At 33.5% G+C, this 17,945-nt stretch overlaps 2 protein-coding genes and 1 non-coding gene across 3 annotated transcripts; 2 read left to right on the forward strand and 1 right to left on the reverse strand.

Moving 5' to 3' along the window:
• The first annotated feature begins 2,069 nt into the window (after window positions 1–2,069).
• On the forward strand, window positions 2,070–4,923 carry LOC143587782 (hypothetical protein At1g04090-like). Its single transcript, XM_077068967.1, has 2 exons — window positions 2,070–2,191; window positions 3,373–4,923. The coding sequence occupies exons 1-2, from the start codon at window positions 2,134–2,136 to the stop codon at window positions 4,881–4,883; spliced, it is 1,569 nt and encodes a 522-aa protein (XP_076925082.1). The 5' UTR covers window positions 2,070–2,133; the 3' UTR covers window positions 4,884–4,923.
• A 3,229-nt stretch (window positions 4,924–8,152) lies between these two features.
• Window positions 8,153–8,605, forward strand: LOC143587783 (uncharacterized). The gene has a single exon (XM_077068968.1). The coding sequence runs from the start codon at window positions 8,167–8,169 to the stop codon at window positions 8,593–8,595; it is 429 nt and encodes a 142-aa protein (XP_076925083.1). The 5' UTR covers window positions 8,153–8,166; the 3' UTR covers window positions 8,596–8,605.
• A 2,266-nt stretch (window positions 8,606–10,871) lies between these two features.
• On the reverse strand, window positions 10,872–10,953 carry TRNAS-GCU (transfer RNA serine (anticodon GCU)). Its single transcript has one exon. It is a non-coding gene; the product is annotated as a tRNA-Ser (tRNA).
• Between the last annotated feature and the right edge of the window lie 6,992 nt (window positions 10,954–17,945).

The raw sequence follows: 17,945 nt of genomic DNA on the forward strand, positions 1-17,945 counted from the left end.
GATAACTTCAAGATTAAAAGTTATTTTGGTGGATCTCCAAAACACTTTAATCGGATAAAACTCTAAATCGAGACAAGTATTTCATATGGAATTTGTAAGAAAGATGAACCAGAGAGATTGTCGATCAAAGCCAAAAACGTATATTATCTCCAGGGCAGTTATTGTTCAAGATAACTACTTCAAGCAGTTATCTATTCAAAATTTTAAAAAACATTAATAAATAATCTTCAAATAATACTTATGATTACGTGTAATATAATCATAAAATTCATTTTTTTAATAAATTTTTAATGAAGCGTTCAAGATAACTGCTTCAAGCAGCTTAACCCCAGCCAGGGCGCTGCCCCTTGAACCCTGCTAGGGGCTACCGCCCCTAGAACCCCGCAACCGGGGGCGTTGCCCCTGGACCCCCGTTCGTTAGTGGCTTCGCCCCTGACATCACAGTATACTAAAGCAAGCATGTACTCCACACATCCCGAACTTGCTTAATGTTTATTATGATCAAGTTGATCAACCAGTTAATCCAATTACACTAAAATACTAACAATCACTGCCGCTGTTGGGTTTATCGGGGAGTTGTAATCATTCAGATCTGAGCCGATTCATGAACGACCGATCAGGTCTAGAGCACCAGTAGCGCTGCCATGTACCTGGAGTGCTATCAGAATAGTGTCATTTGCCGTCATCGGAGAGTCGCCGGAAAGGAGGGTCCTGTTCTTTTCTACCGCTTGTGTGTTTAGATTTTATTTTTATTTATTTATAGGGTAATTTCCATGTACGCAAGCCAGCTCAAGCACATAACGTCCACATCCACATCTCCACTAACGACGTTAGTCGTTCGTTAGCATGAGAGTGACAAAAACAAATAAGGTTAAAGCTGGGAGTGGTTGATGACAAAGTGAAAGTTGGGAGTTTTATTAGTCAACTTATGAAATTTGAAAGTATTAAAAACAAATATCCCTTTGTTTGGAGAAAATTTATGTGGACACATAACATTATTTTATGATGTCCACATATGCTACTGTCTGATAAGGGTGTATTTTATTACATCGGGAACACATAATCTGAAGCTAATATGACATTTGTCAGGCTAAAAATTGTTAGTACAATTAACATGCAAAGATCTTAGTAGTTAAATGAATTGTGTTCCAGCTAAAGATATTGTGTATGAGTTTACAGGCCCTGTTTGGCATGTCTATTTATTTTTTTTGAACGAATCTAGCATGTCTATTTTATTAAATCAAATATTACTATGTCATAAACTACTTTTTTTTTCCCAAAATGTATAAGATGAAAAAGAAATTAAAATAAAGTTTAAAATATTTAGCACAACTATTTATATACATTTGTATATTTTTTTTGTAAATTTATGTTTTAAAGTATTTATACATGAAACAGCAAATATAAAAGTTTCAGGGTAACCAAGTGTTCGTGACACATGAAAACTCGTGCCGTGTTAACATTCATGCACTTGATACAATGACTCATGTTGCGTTCAAGTTCATCTATTTGATATGGTTTTCATGTTATTGCCAAAGATTTGTAATCCAAACATATTATGTAAGGGTTTCCACAGAATTTGATGGCAAGCCAGATGTGGATAGTCTTTTCACCTTTTGTTAATAAGTGTGTTTAGATGGTCGAGCTTTGTTAGTCGTTAAAAAAAAGAAAAAAACTATCAATTGAACTTTCTAATATGTTACCGACACAATTGGTAACACTATCTACGCTTCAACTGTTGAAATTAAAAAAAAGAAACATGAAACAGCTTTCATTAAAGTCTTGATAAGATGACAGAAAGATATATAGTTAGTTGATCACTTGATCATGTGCATCATCACGGGCTAAGCAAATAAAACAAAACGACACAGAACAGAACATGATAGTTTCCTGGTCCACTAGGCAAGCATATTAATTTATTTATAAGTACTAAAAGTACCATTAAGTTAGAATAATAACCATACATTATTATACATTATCACTATTTGATCATGATAAACACTTACTATTTAATTTAAGATGCCAATATATACTCTTTAACTTTATTGTAATTTTAGAATGTGAAAGATGCACTCCTCAGTCACCACTACCCTCCTCTCTCTGTTCTTCATTGTCTGCTTCAATGGCCCAACAATGGTGGATTCACACGACACCTTCAAGCTTCCTTCTCCGTTACCCAAATGGCCTCCTGGTACTCCTCTCTCTCTCTCTCTATATATATATATATGTATATGTATATATATGTGTGTGTGTAGTTACATTACCAACGTCATAATAGGGAGGAATCTTTTGTTGTTCGTCATTGTCTTTATTAATTATTAGTATGATTTGGGTGTTTGGATATTCCAAATACTTGAGCCTGGCATCATATCATTTTCACATGACCCAATTTTACAGGTAGTTTCTAAATTTGAAATAAATCTTGAAATTTAAAATCCAAAGAATAAAGTTGCAATTAAAAATACTTGATTGAGGTATTCGCAGGGCTGTCTTCGTGAATTGTTAAATTTTTTTCGGCCGAATACAAAAAGAATTTTGGGCCTTAATAAAAATGGTTTTTCTTTTGCGTTTAAACAATTAAATTTTTAAATGTATTTATATGGTATGACTTGGGTTGTGGAAATAACATTTTGTATAAAAAAAAGCTTAAATATGTATCCGGAAATCACAATTTTTTGGTTGCGAATCAAACCCCTTTGCCACTAGACCAAGATAGGGGTTATGTAATTGAGTTTAAACACTAAATATACATATTTATTCCATAAAACTATATATAAATTTTTTAAAAAAAATCGGGCCTAGCAGGGTGTTGGACCGGGGGTCCGTCGAGCATCCAACCCTCCTTAAAAGCCGCCCTGGGTATTTGTCTCTTGGATGGAAAGATGGAAGGTCAAGTTCAAACCTGAGCATGAAAGTAATTTAAGATTATTGATGTAAAATATTAGGGGTAACATTGCTATTGGAAAAAAAAAGGTTAGAATTAGAATGATAAAGGAATATGTGAATTAAAGACAAGTAAATAAAAGTGTTTGAATTAGCATGTTTTACGATCACAAATAAAATCGAATGAAAGCCAAAAAAAAATTAGGGAAGTCTTGTAAGTCAAAGTCGAGGTTCAAGGTGAACGAATTTGGGTACAAGAGTCGGGCAAACCACCTATAACGCTTTGTCGTTGCTATGCTCGACTCCACAAGACTTTTTTCCGTCTATATCTAGTAGGCATGTAACTCCAAATGTATCAAAAGTTACCTATATTTTAAATTGCGCGTTTATGCTACTTGCCCTTTTATTTATTTATTTATATATATATATAATTGGTTTATATAACATTTTGTTAATTTTGGGTATGTTCATTTTTTTTTTAATTTTTAGGTGGAGGGTTTGCAAGTGGAACAATAGATTTAGGAGGATTACAAGTGAGTCAAGTAACTACATTCAACAAAATATGGGCAACAAATGAAGGAGGACCCGATAATCTCGGGACAACATTTTATGACCCGATTCCAATCCCACAAGGGTTTTCAAGTTTAGGATCTTATGCCCAACCAAACAATATCCCACTTTTTGGGCACATTCTAGTGGGCAAAGACATATCAAACGACTCTTCAAACCCCACTCTAAAATTACCTATTGATTACACTCTTGTGTGGAGTAGTGAGTCTTTAGACATAACAAAAGATGGAGAAGGCTACATCTGGCTTCCGAATGCGCCCGACGGCTATAAGGCCGTCGGATACGTAGTTAGTGACTCATCAGTGAAGCCCCCACTAGATAAAGTCAGTTGTGTCCGTGCAGACCTCACGGACACAACAAACAGTACAACCATTTTGGAAAACGAGAAAGATCTTTATCTTAATGGGTTAAATGCATATCGTTCCGTGGGCGGATTTCTAGTAGGAAATGGAAATGTGGTAAATTTGAAGGGTAGTTTAGCAAATTCGATGCCGAATTTAAGCCAAATCAAAGCATTGATTCAAACTTATTCTCCGGTAATTTATTTTCATCCCGATGAAGAATACCTCCCCTCATCGGTTGATTGGTTTTTTCAAAATGGTGCATTGTTATATCACAAAGGAGACGAGTCCAAACCTAACCGAGTTGACAAAAATGGGCTCAACCTTCCGCAAGGTGGTTCAAACGATGACACATATTGGCTAGACCTTCCACTTGATGGTTCAAGCAAAGATAGAGTCAAGAAAGGTGATTTACAAAACGCGTGTGCCTATTTCCATGTTAAACCCGTGTCGGGTGGACTACTTACCGATATTGCCATTTGGGTTTTCTTCCCTTTTAACGGAGGATCAAGGGCAAAAGTGAAATTCCTAAATCTTTCATTAGGAAAGTTGGGTGAACATGTAGGTGATTGGGAACATGTCACATTAAGAATAAGTAATATAAATGGGGAGTTAAATAGTGTTTTCTTTTCACAACATAGTTGGGGTAAATGGGTGAGTGCTTCAGCACTCGAGTACCACACGGGTAATAAACCCGTGGTTTATGCGTCACTACATGGGCACGCATCATACCCAAACCCTGGGTGTGTTCTGCTTGGCTCGGGAGGGTCGGATGTTGGTGTTAGAGACGACACGGCCAAGAGCGGTAAGATGATGGATACGGGTGTTAGGGCGGTGGTGATCGCGGCGGAGTATTTGGCGGAGAATGTGGTGGTTGAAGCACCATGGTTGAATTATGAGAGAAAATGGGGTCCTAAAATTGATTATGATGTTGATAAAGAAGTTAAAAAGTTGAAGAGTGTGATGATATGGAAATTAAAGAAAGCATTTGAGAGATTAGTGGAGAGTGTACCAAGAGAAATGTTGGGTGAAGATGGGCCAACAGGGCCAAAAGTGAAAAATAATTGGAGTGGTGATGAGGATGTTTGATTATTAATTGATTTGAAACTTTAAAGTGGCTGATCAAACCTTAAAGGTACATCCATTTTCAAGATATATATATATATATATATATTAAAGTAGTTTATGCTTTTTAGATACTAGATAACTTAATCACCACCTAAAAGTTATATATTTGTATACTAATTTTAATCATGTAAAATGGAAGAGTTAATGGTGTACTTTATGCTGGTTACAATGTATCAACCATAATTTGGAAGCATTTAAAATTATATCTCTAATAGGACTCAACTATCCAAATGAGTCAACTGATTGACTAGTTGTAATCATCAAAGTGTAAACATGTTAAATGAGTTGGTGTGTTGTAACTTGTAAACATGTAAACGGGTCTTAAAAAAAGTTGAAAAATCGACCTGTTTGCTTAAACGTTATGATGGGTCAACATGCTTAATTAAATAGGTAGGTGGGTTGACATTTTTAATTAAACAGGCTAGACATGATTTTTTTTAAAAAAATTTTTCATACGTTGTCAGGAATTATAATATCTAAAGGAAATGTGTTAGTAACTATCATATGGTATTTCTTAAACACGTATGATATCAAGGGTAAAATCTTGTGTGTTCATTGATGAAATATCAATCTCATTATATAGGGAGAACAAGACCTATCAATAAGGAAACATATATGTATCAAACCTAAATACAATAATTATCTAAATATAAAACATATATACAAAGATATCGGCTAATATTTCTGACTCGGTTATTAGTTAACGCATTTGGAATTGCCGTTCTAATTGTTTGATATGTCTAGAATTTCTTTTACTTCAAAATTTATTAATACTAAGAGAGTAAAAAGTATCTTTTGATGGGTCTCTTAACGACTAAACTTACCCTCTCTTATATGAGATATACCGATCATTTATGCTATATTGCTCATTGTTTTAAGTAAAAGTAAATGGATATGATTGTATTTTTTATTATTTCATGTTCTGTCAGAAATTATAACGACTAAAATAAATGCGCTAGTAACTATCATATGGTATATTTTCACTCAGTTATTAGTTAACGAGATTGAAAAAGCATCATTCTGTTATTGTATTTGCTTGATATGTAAACAAGAATATCTTTTACTTCAAAAATTGATAAATGTTATTGTTAAAAATATTTATGGTTTCAATGCCTAAACTCTAAACTTGAGCAGTTGAACTCCAATAAAAAATACAAGTGAGCTCGACTGGGCTCCCCTTCCTAATCAATAAGATCATGCTATATACAATAAAGCAATCTCACTTAAATACTATTGTTTAAACTATAATACAACACCAAAAAATGATGGTGATTAAATATAAGTTGTATCAATTCATTTTAATTCGTCTTAACCTTTTTAATTGGGCGTGCACACAACTGAAGAATCAGAGGATGGATGATAATGAAACACGACATGAACGCAAAAGGAAAATAACATCTTTTGAGTTGGCTAATACATTCCATTTATTACACGTATCAACTCAAACATAACTCGTTCATTTAACGGATTAGCCAATCCCATTTAACAAACGGGTTAATTGAAAGTGACAGCATGACCAAGGCTATAATAAAAAACGGCATATATTCTATATTTTAATAATACATGTTTGCAATATTACCTTTTTTTTTCTTTTTAATGCAATTTTGATCATTAAAGGGTCACCGGCCTTGGTTGTAAAAATCTCGCCTAGGCTCTAATTAATCGTTAGTTTCTACCATACTGATTAGTTGCCGATTAATCGCTATTTGATCAGACTTATTCAAAATTGATAATTATATATAAAAAAAAGTTTTGCATCTATTTGTAAATTTCACAAGTCATATATAAATTCAAATCCGGTTGATCTCTATTAATTTCGATTAATCGTTATTCTCTACCAATCGTTCGACTAGCGCGCAGCGAATTTTACAACCATAGCCCCACTAAAGCATCTCCCATCCTCAACTACAAAACCTTGAAATACTAGATTAACCTTAAAGAGAAGCATGCCCTCAAAAGGAAACATAAACGTATATAAAAATGTAGTACACATATTTTAGCCTGATAAAAGTTTACAAATATCTCCAAAATATTATCGTCGTTTTTATCGTGGACATATTTTATATTCAAAAGATATTTTATAAGTTAAAAGGGAAAATTCCCAAAATAAGCATTTATGAAAACAAATTTCTAATTTTTGGTATCATTCGCAAAAAATTCTAGAAATAGGTATTATAAACTAGTCGTGACGAGTAGTTGTTAAAATGAATGTATAATTGTTTACAATTTTATATCCAAATAATAGTTTAATATTTTTATTGTTAAACGTTTCTTATTTTGCATAAATAAATGGTGAGAGCTGAATGGGCCTAGCTTTTGAGGCTGGACTGGGCTTGGCAACTGGATGGGCTAAAGGAAGGCTTTGTGGGCTTGGCCGGTTAGAGAATAAAAGAGGCGTTTGAGTTTTGTGTGAGTATATAGAAATATTATTCATTCTCACGATCTGATCTCTCTCAAAAGACGATTCCTAGGGTTATATTCATCTTAGTAAAATCCGTTATTGTGTACATCTTTTATGGTTAGTAATTGAGTTCTTCTTATTCTCAATTACTCTAGTTTGTTTTCTGTTCTTTGATTTGTTATCAAGAACAATTGTGTTGCAGTTTGTATAATTTCGGATCATATCTAAGAAATAAAAGAATTCTTTTTGAGTTTTTAACAGTAGTTTGTAGAACTAATTAAAAATTGTCACGTGTCCTTAAACTAACTGTAACGAGCACGTTCACTAATCATCTACTCGTCACGACTAAATAAGTTTAATGCCTCGTAATCAACGTCCACGAGTTATTTAAAAGTCCTTTAGTCTCGACAACTAGTTTACTCGGTTTACATTCTTTACACGAGTAGTTTATTAGTAGTCAACTCGTGACGACTAGTTTAACCTTATAATCTACTCGTCGCGACTAAAGGACTTATGAATTGCTCGCGGGTGTTGATTACGAGGCATGAAACTTATTTAGTCGTGATGAGTAATTGATTAATAAATATGCTCGTTACAGTTAGTTTAAGGACGTGTGGCAAGTTCGGATTGTTTTCTATAAATTACTCGTCATGACTATCATATAATACCTATTTTTAAAATTTTTTACAAATATTACGTAAAACTAGAAATATGTTTTTACATATACTTATTATGAGAATTTTCATAAGTTAAAACATAAACAACACCGATCTTATCTCCCAAGCATAAATAACACCGCCTGCAGTCAGTCAGTCAGTCAGTCAACCCACAGTCTCACCAAACATGGGCGTAATAATAATCGACGGTTCCACCGTCCGCGACTTCGTAAACGACGACGCTCAGTTCAAAACCAGCGTCGACGCTCAGTTCCTCTCACTCGACGTCAACAACGACGGCGTCTTATCCAGATCCGAGATGCGTAAAGCCTTTGAATCCATGAGGCTATTGGAAACCCACTTCGGCGTTGACGCGGCCTTGCCGCCGGAGGAACTCACTCGGGTTTATGATGCTGTGTTCTCAGGGTTTGACGAGGATCAGAATGGTACGGTTGACCCGGAGGAGTTTAGATCGGAGATGAAGAAGATTATGTTGGCGGTGGCTGATGGGCTGGGGTCGTCGCCGATTCAGATGGCGGTGGAGGATGATGATCAGAGTTTCTTGAAGAAGGCGGCGGATCTTGAGGCGGCCAAGATCGCCGGGAGTAGTTCTTGATCGGACGGTAGTGGTTAATAACTTGTATGGTATTGTTTTTGTTTCTACTAAAGTGTAAGGGTTAAACCGCAAATAAGTGGAAATTTGGTGTACTTGATGTGTTTTGGTTCGGTTTATATGATGATAAGTGACAGCATTAGTTGTATGGGCTTGGAATATCACTACTTGCATGTAGAGGTGCACAAATTGGGTTTTTCTGAAACCCAGTATCGGGTATGGAACCGGGGTTGGGTATGGCCGTAACAATTCCTGGGGCGTCAGGTCCAGGTTCGGGTATTGCCTTTAAAAACCATGTCCTATGCACCGAGTTTGGGTTGGGTATAGAATATGATATTCTAAGACAGGGTATTTTCGGATATTGGAAAGGCCCTATTTTTGACTTTTTTGGGCTTTTTTCCGCGTATAAATTGAGTTTTGTAATGAGGTATTTTTTGGGTATTTTTAGGTATTTTTCGGTAATTTTGGGTATAGATGGGGTATATGAACTTATTTAGGGTATTGGAAAAACCTGCATCCACGTATGTATTACCGGATACAAATCGGGTCCAGTTTCGGGTATAGGTTTTGGTATGGGTATAAAAAGCCCGGTTCCGGGTTGGGTTCGGGTATAAAAAAAACCCGATTCCGGGTTTAGGTATTTTGTGCACCTCTACTTGCAAGTTAGAAGTTTGGTGTATTTGTTAGGAGGAGCTAATCCCTACCTGTACTTTAGCTAGCTCTTTTAGAACCAGTACCAAGTTTTTAAGAAAATTGGGTTCGGGAAGTTTGGGATCAGTATTGGTATTTATCAAATTTTTGTTTACAGTACCTGCACTGAGTTTTTAATAAGATAAGATCCGTATTGGTATGATTGAGCTCATCCCTATATGATGCATTTCGATTTAATTTGTATAATGACAATATTAGTTGTGTGAGTATGGGTTTGATTATTAGACCATACGTAAGTGGCCATTTCTCCACTTGCAAAATGCCCTAAAACACTCAGGTACACCGCCCCACTTGTAAAATGCCCCAAGTTTAAAGTTACACTATAGTTTATGAGAGAGAGCTCGTGTAGGAAAACGAAGTCAGGCGTGGTAGAGATGCACAAACCGGTTTAAAACTCAAAACGGGTTTTGGTTGAAACCGGTTTAAAAAGCCAATAACCGAACTATTTAAATTATGTTATAAACACGTATATTTATGACCTAACCCAATGTTTTAAGAGTTTTTGTATTGTATTTATGTGTCACAAACAATATCTCCTTGATTTGATAGCAAATCAGAACAATCAACAAAGATTTAAGCGAAATTTATTAACAGAAAGTTTTACACCACCGATTGAACCAACTACACAAACTTAGATCATCATAATGATCTTAACGAAGCTACAAAACTCTCAAGAGAACAGATCTAATTACTAATGAAGTAGATGTTTAATCAGAGAGGAAAACGAGAGAGACCGTGGAAAGTGGAAAATGAAAACGTATCTCCAGTATCTCTTTCAATATTACCTGATTAACCCTTATGTAACCATAACATCAGATGGGCCAATAATGGGCCAGAACTCCAAGCCCAGAAGTAGTGGTTAAAAAACCCATATCCATCGGTTCGTTTAAACAGCCGACACATACACAAATAAAACCAAGAAAATATTATTATCTAAATATTGAATTGTATGAAGCCTTATAACCAACTTTTAACAGTATGTATGTATATGACACATTTATTAAATTCCTTAATGGCTTAGTTAAGGAATAATTGTACCGCGACATTGAAACCATCATTTAGTATTTTTATAAATAGATTTCTAAACTTTTGTTATGACTATTTATGGATAAGAAATAAGCGACGACTTATTATCCTTTGTAAATTAAAAACATGGCGAATCAAGATATGATTTGTGTTTTGAAACTAGTTTGAATTCGCATACCTCCATTGCTCGACAATTGACTAAAGTTACAAATTATCTATTCTGATGATTGAATTGACTGAATCGTTTATAACTGAAACCAGTCGATGATCATGTAAATTTTAAAACCAAAAATATCAAAATAACAATTATAGATTCAGACATTCAGTTTTGTTATATAAGCAAACATGCAAATTTATATTCACACAAAAAAGTGAGATTAATATATAAGTGTTATTACAATATAATATGAACAAAGTTAGCTTCATTATAATCTCCAACATGCGAAAACCAATTTGCCATACAAAAATCCTCAGACACAGAACTGGCTTTATCACAAGTTTACGTCAGAATAATTAAATTTCAATTTAGTTGAAAAACGAAACGACGCCTGAGAGATTCGAACTCTCGCGGGGAAACCCCATGTACTTAGCAGGCACACGCCTTAACCACTCGGCCAAAGCGTCGTTGTGTTTGTTGTGTAATTTTCTATAATTTGACTTATGTAATAACAGCTCTATTCACAACCCCTACTCAAATGACTCGCCTTCACTCTTCACCCACCAAATTTGGTCATCATCCAGCTGCCGTTTAAAAGACAAGTATTTTGAAATAATGAAGCTAACATGTAAAACTGTCAAAGGGTAACCAACTATTGGTTGCTAAAACTCTAGTTCTATTATCAATGTTTATAAAAATAAATACATCAAAACTATAAACCGTGTTTGGTTCAATTCTTACCAAGTAGCACTATCCATACGGCTTGCGTCTCGTATCTCAAAACTCATTGAAAAAGCTCGTTTTATGAAAGAGTTACGCTCTAGCTAGCGTCAGCTCAGTTGACTAATTTAAGTTTTATATCTTTAAGTTTAACCAAATATTAAAGTCAAAACCCCAAATATCTAGCCCACTAACCCAATTAACCCATCAAAATTAGCCTACCCAAATTACACCAACATATTTTCTTCTCGAACATACCTTAAGAATGTCAACTTGGTATAAGCTCGGTATGTGGTACAGATCCCAAATTTTTCAATTTTTCGGTATGCGGTATCGATCCTGAATTTTTGATTTTTTTTTAAAACTTGTTATCGGTGTTGGTATAGAAATTCTCGGTTCGGTATCATACCATAGTCAAAAATTCAGTAAATACCTATACCAGTACAGATCCCGATTTTCTTAAAAACTTGATGCCGGTATCCGAAATCATTTCTCTTCCATAATGTCAACAACTTTAGTTGAGTCGAGTGAAGCTCGAGCTTGAGCTGACCTAGGCCCCACTTGATTTGGGTCGTAAATAGTTTTAATTAAAAGAGGTTACTTATATCATTCACATTTACACATCAACTCGACTCATAGATTATACAAAACCAAAATATTAAATATTAAATTAGATTTTAATAATTCAAACTATCAGCCGGCTAATAATAATAATTCAAAAATATTAAATATTAAATTAGATTTTAATAATTCAAACTATCAGCTTGCTAATAATAATAATAATTCATATTTACACTTTTGGCCATAATATTCCTAAGTTTCACTTTTGTTATCAAGAGCAATCTCGATTAGGCCTGTAAACGAACCGATCGTTCAGTGAATTGTTCGTTAACCGTTCGACAGGAATATTTGGGGGGAGGGGGGGGGGGGGTGTTGTAACCCCTTATCGCCCAAAAAACCAACAACTCGTCACCCACTACATTCACTCTAATGATTATATCATGAGATCTTTGGTCAAACTAAATAAAAACTTATCTCCTTAAATCTCACAAGGCAATGAGCCTTTTGCACAGTATATATGTCTTGGACGTATTAATTTTCTTGATGCTCCATTGTTTTAGTTCGTTTGCACAATTTAAATGTCCTGGACGTGTTAATTTCATTGCTTTAGATTGTTATTAGTTTTAGTATATTTGGCTGAATAAATTATTATTGTTATTATTAGTTAACGTATTTTTTTAAATATTTATTGTTTTTGTTCTTGCTGACCAAAACTCTTGATCTACCACTGATTAAAAAATATAGTGATCAAATTAAGAGAAAATTACTAAAGAAGTTGACATACAAAACAATTGTAGACCATCTATGGTGTAAAATTATTAATTTTTTTTAATTAACAACTATATGGTATCTACCTAATATTACATATAAATAAATTGGTGTAAGTTGTCTTTCAATATATATTCGTTGATATCTAACCTTTTCAAGTATGACCGTCGTGTCACAATGACCCACGCATGCAAGTTAGGTTGTATACAAACTGTTTTATAAATATGTTTAGCGCATTTAAGTCATGTGGTCAATTTTCATATAATTTCCTTTCCTTCTACTTTCATATGTCACTATCTATTCTGGGCAATATCACGAATTCATAACTAGACGGCCAACTCAATAAAATATTAATATTAGATACTTAACAAGTTAATTAACATAGGTGTTAGTGCGGTGGAGGCGGTCTCGGCTAAAGGCTTTGGGTACTCCACTAAAACCATCCCTATGATTTAGATACCATTTTATGAAATTGGGTAAAAGTAAGGTGTTTGTCATTGATTAGTTGGTTGCATTTTGGTAGTTGGTAAATCGGGTTGTGCCGCCACTCCGCTTATGTTTAATTACTTTTTTTTTATCAACTATGAATCATCAAGGAAATATATATTTACCATTTTTCTCAATTATAAATTGTTTATTGGATTACTTTTAAGAAGTTAATAAACTTGTTTAGATGTTGTTTGCACAAATTTCAAATAAAGTCTATCAAGTTATTTAAAAACATTAAGTACGCTACCGTTACCTTTACCTTGATCGTATAAGAAATTAAGAATACGTGTGACAAGTAACATAAAAGATTTAAAATCACGTGGTGCTGTTTGACAAGTCACAAATCAAAATAACCTTCTTTTTATCTGGTCAATTCACACGACTAGAATAAGAATTTTAAAAAGTGAAAGCTATTAGTAAAGTACTGATTAAAGGTTTAACCATCAGCATCATAAGTAAACCAATTATGAATATCTATCTAAAGCCTAGGTGTGTTTTTTTTTCTTTCCTTTTTTATGAGACAATCGTAACCTCAATTAATGAAGTAAACTTCTAGGGTAACAAGAATTTAACCAACAAAGTGAAAACACAAATATTATGTTTAAAAAACCCTACTAGACCATCTTCAACGCTCCTATTGGAAGGAATCCGTGAGACGTCTGTATGGAATTGTGAAAGAGGAGGTGCCAGCTGAAATCCATATAAGCAGGCCATGAGGACAGTCTCACCTACAGGGGAGAGAGTGGCATCTGTGAAGAGCCAACGCTACGAATGTATATGTTAGGATGACATTTGGTTCATAAACATCAGTGAAATTAGATAATTTCGTGAAATTAACTCCATCAAATTCGTCCATTAAAGAGAATCCAATAATCTTTCCAAAATGAATAAAATCTCTGACCACTCACATTTGTTGCTTTTGACACCTGACCCAGACTGCCTCCTTCCTCAGCGGACCACTACCCACACGACCCGACCACCACAGTTACCACTACCATACCATACCAACTAACTCGTCGCTACAACCGCCATTAAACTTAAGTTGACAAACACCGAACATTAAGCTTAGTGAAACCGATTAAAAAAACTATGAATTCATCGTAATTGATATACAAAATACTTTCACACATTTACAAACACCAATCTCTTAATCATCAAATTAAAAAAGTGAAAATGTTCAGACTCAACTTGAAATGCCCTAGACTCTCAATCTCCTGACATCAAATTATATGAATGGGGTGTTATAACTCATTTCTCTCTCTCTCTCTCTCTCTCTCTATATATATATATAGGCTAACTATAAAATGAAAACCCATTTAAGTTGTGAAAACTATAGAAACTCATTCTCAACCACATGTTTTTAATTAATGTTTAAATCTTGTGGTCCACAATTAAAATGAATAAAAAATATAAATATAACTTTTTCTCTCTCCTGAAAACATATATAAAAATAAGTAAAAAAATGTAAAAAATAGCAAAACATTTTTTTTTGATGTTTCGATGTTTTGTATTAAATGTTACAACTTATATTGCATGTAACAAAAAAAAAAGACGATGTTACATAGGGTTTTCGCGGGTTTTCGCGGGTTTTCATTTTAACCTTACCCTATATATATATATATATATTGAAAATAGGTATATAAATTTTCAATATTGTTCAATATATTAATTAAGATACTCATCAATAATAATGTTTAATATATTGAGTCAAAATTCTGAGACAAACCAATTTTGAGTCGGTAGAAGAGATTTTTGCATACCCAAGTAATAATATTATTTGTAGTGGTGGATCTTAAACATCTAGCATGGATAAGCTGAAATTCACGAGACCCAATTTTTTTTTCCTACTTATATGTTTCAAGTTAGCAACTCCTGTTTGAATCGGGTCAAATAATAAAAACTCTATATTCAATCATTCAACTCTAAATTCAATGATTCAAATTACTCCAATTCAATTATTCAAATTATCATTGTTACACACCCAAATTTCTTATAAATTTCACACATTTTTAGCACCGCAAATTAAAAAAATAAATAACCCATTGCAATTAAGTTTTTAATCTATAATCAAAAAGCACATATACCAAATTCAAGCATCAATTCTTCCAATAATTTCAAACCCTAACATACTAAATTGGAAAACAAACAAACAAAAAGAACCTGTGTTGCCTAATGTCTTAGCTCTGAATTATGATTTGTGAGCCTACTTCTTCTTCTTATGCTCGAACGGCCTGGTCTAGGGATTATGAGAGGACTGAGGAGTGTTCAATTTTCAGTTTTCACACATTGGGCCTTGTTGCCTTGTACGATTAGGGATGGAGTTCATTTTTAGTGCTTTTCTTTTTTGTTTAAAATATTATTGGGATCGGGCTTCATTTTTAAACAGAACTTGCTTAAAAAAGAAAATCAATCGTTGCCTGGACACAAATAATATGGATGTGTTGGGCACAAATAATATGGATGGGCTGTACTCAGTACATATAAATTTTTTTTCAAAAAAATTTACCTTACTGAGCGAAAAAAATGGGTGAGCCGAGGCCCCCTTTGGCCCTTTATAAGATCAGCCATTGATTATTTGTAAAGAAATGGATCATGCGGCTCAATCTATAATGGTGGTGACCTGCTGGATAATGTGGTTGACGATGAATGACGTTATTTTTAGTAACGCTCCTTTAGTGATGACGAAATTAGTGAATGACATTAAGTCAGTTTCATTATGGGTGAAACAAAAAAGTAAAAGAGCGGGTCTAGATTGGAAAAGGTGGTGCAGGTTCAATGTTTTTAATTTCCCAGTATAAACGATTGTATGTTTTATTGATCGATGTTATTATATTTTCCTTTGTATTGTTTGGGTTGTTTGTCTTTTGTAATTGGTTTCTGGTTTTGTTTAAACAATATTGGCCTTCAAAGAAAAATCAAATAGAAGAAAGGAAAAAACAAATCCACGTAATGAATCAATCATAGGTATACGATACAGAAACCTCTATCGGTTTTCAAATAAGATAAATATAAAATAAATGGTACAATCTTTAATATGGACACCAATAATAGTAATGTTGTTAGGTATGGCCGTTATGAGGCATTTTATGCCTCTAAACTTTAACCGAACATAACGAGTACGTTCACTAATCATTTACTCGTCACGAGTCCTTAAACTAACAGTAACGAGTACGTTCACTAATCATTTACTCGTCACGACTAAATAAGTTTCATGTCTCGTAATCAACGCCCAAGAGTAATTCATAAGTCCTTTAGTCGTGACGACTAGTTTACCCGGTTTACATTCCTACACGAGTAGTGTATTAGTAGTTAACTCGTCACGACTAGTTTAACCTTATAATCTACTCGTCGCGACTAAATGCCTTATGAATTACTCGTGGATGTTGATTACGAGACATGAAACTTATTTCGTCGTAAGAAGTAGATTATTAGTGAACATGCTCGTTACGGTTAGTTTAAGAACACGTGACAAATTCTAATTGGTTTCTGCAAACTACTCACCACGACTAGTTTATAATACCTATTTCTGAAATTTTTTACAAATAATACCTAAAACAAAAATTTGTTTTCATAAATACCTATTTTGGGAATTTTCCCATAATTTTCGTATTGCATGTAAAGAAATGTGAAATTAGAGATGTGAAAAGAAAAAGGATGGATAGTTATTTATGGTGTTGGTGGTTCATTGACAAAAACAAAGTCCTTCAAACATTAAATGGTTGTGAGGTCTTTGGTTTAAATCCTCACATGACAGAAATTCGTCTTTCAATATTATTAGTATATCATTAACAATATTTTTTATTGTATTTTAATAAATACATCTTATTTTTATATTATGTTAATACTAATCAATTCCTTATCTGTATACTAAAATATGGAAGGGGCAACTTCATAGAATAGTAACCAACTTTCAAAAGTGTTCCAATTAGGTCACTTAATTTTAAAAAGTGTTCCAATTAGGTCACTCAACTTTCATGTTTGATTAAATTAAAAGTTTTTAACATGTTTTTTTAGCCAATTTCTTTTCTGTTTCACATAGGAAATCTTTTTATCTTTTTTTTTTAAGTTGACGTTGAGTGGCGACGTGAATTTTATTTTTTATTTTTAAATTTTAATATAATTAACGTTTTTTAAAAATTTTTAAATTTAAGTACATATATTGCAAATTCCGACACCCACATCTTATCATCCATTTCTTTCTTGACGTACACAAAAATTGGTGAGACTTGATTTGAAAATTTAGTGACCCGATTTGGGAAAAATATGCATCAGTGACCTAATTGAAACACTTTTAAAAGTTGGTTACTATTCTATGAGATTTTTCCAATATAAAACTACTGAAACTTAAAAGTGAGAGATTTGGAACGTATATGAGTAAAAGTATTCTAGGACAGTTCACGAGGAGTGTTTTGGGCTTCGACTTTCCTATGGCTTTTGAATTCTAAAAACAAAAATTATATGTAGGTTGGCTTTGGGATTATTCATTATCGAACCTATCAGCCCAAGAAGTTTATTTCATACCTTCTTGAAAAATCATAATATAGTGATGTAGAATTCGTTAGTTGGGTGACGGGTAAGGATTAGCGATTAATCGGCAACCTTTTTAATAATACACACACACATGCATACTAGGTTTTATCCCCGTATTACGGGGGTTGTTTTACATTATTCGTTTTGAATATTTATATATGTATATTTGGATTTTAATTTTATTTATTGTAAGAAAGTTAATAATTAATATACTTGAGGTTTGATTATAAAATGGTTTCACAAATAAATGAGATGTTATAATTCGGTTTAAAAGTTATCTGGGTTTGGTGATACTCATTACCCGCTTATTTTCTTTATTGTAAAATTGCTTCTTAATTATAAATAATATCTTTTTTTAAATAAAATAGGATATTAAATTTTAGTATATCCC

Source organism: Bidens hawaiensis, unplaced genomic scaffold (assembly GCF_021521415.1).
Source record: "Bidens hawaiensis isolate Kalapana, Puna unplaced genomic scaffold, B.hawaiensis_p1.1 tig00035875_1, whole genome shotgun sequence".
Classification (NCBI taxonomy): domain Eukaryota; kingdom Viridiplantae; phylum Streptophyta; class Magnoliopsida; order Asterales; family Asteraceae; genus Bidens; species Bidens hawaiensis.

Coding starts and splice junctions, on each gene's coding strand:
- LOC143587782 (XM_077068967.1), top strand. CDS start 2,134: ATGGTGGATTCACACGACACCTTCAAGCTTCCTTCTCCGTTACCCAAA. Junction 2,192..3,372: donor GTTACCCAAATGGCCTCCTG/GTACTCCTCTCT, acceptor TTTAATTTTTAG/GTGGAGGGTTTGCAAGTGGA.
- LOC143587783 (XM_077068968.1), top strand. CDS start 8,167: ATGGGCGTAATAATAATCGACGGTTCCACCGTCCGCGACTTCGTAAAC.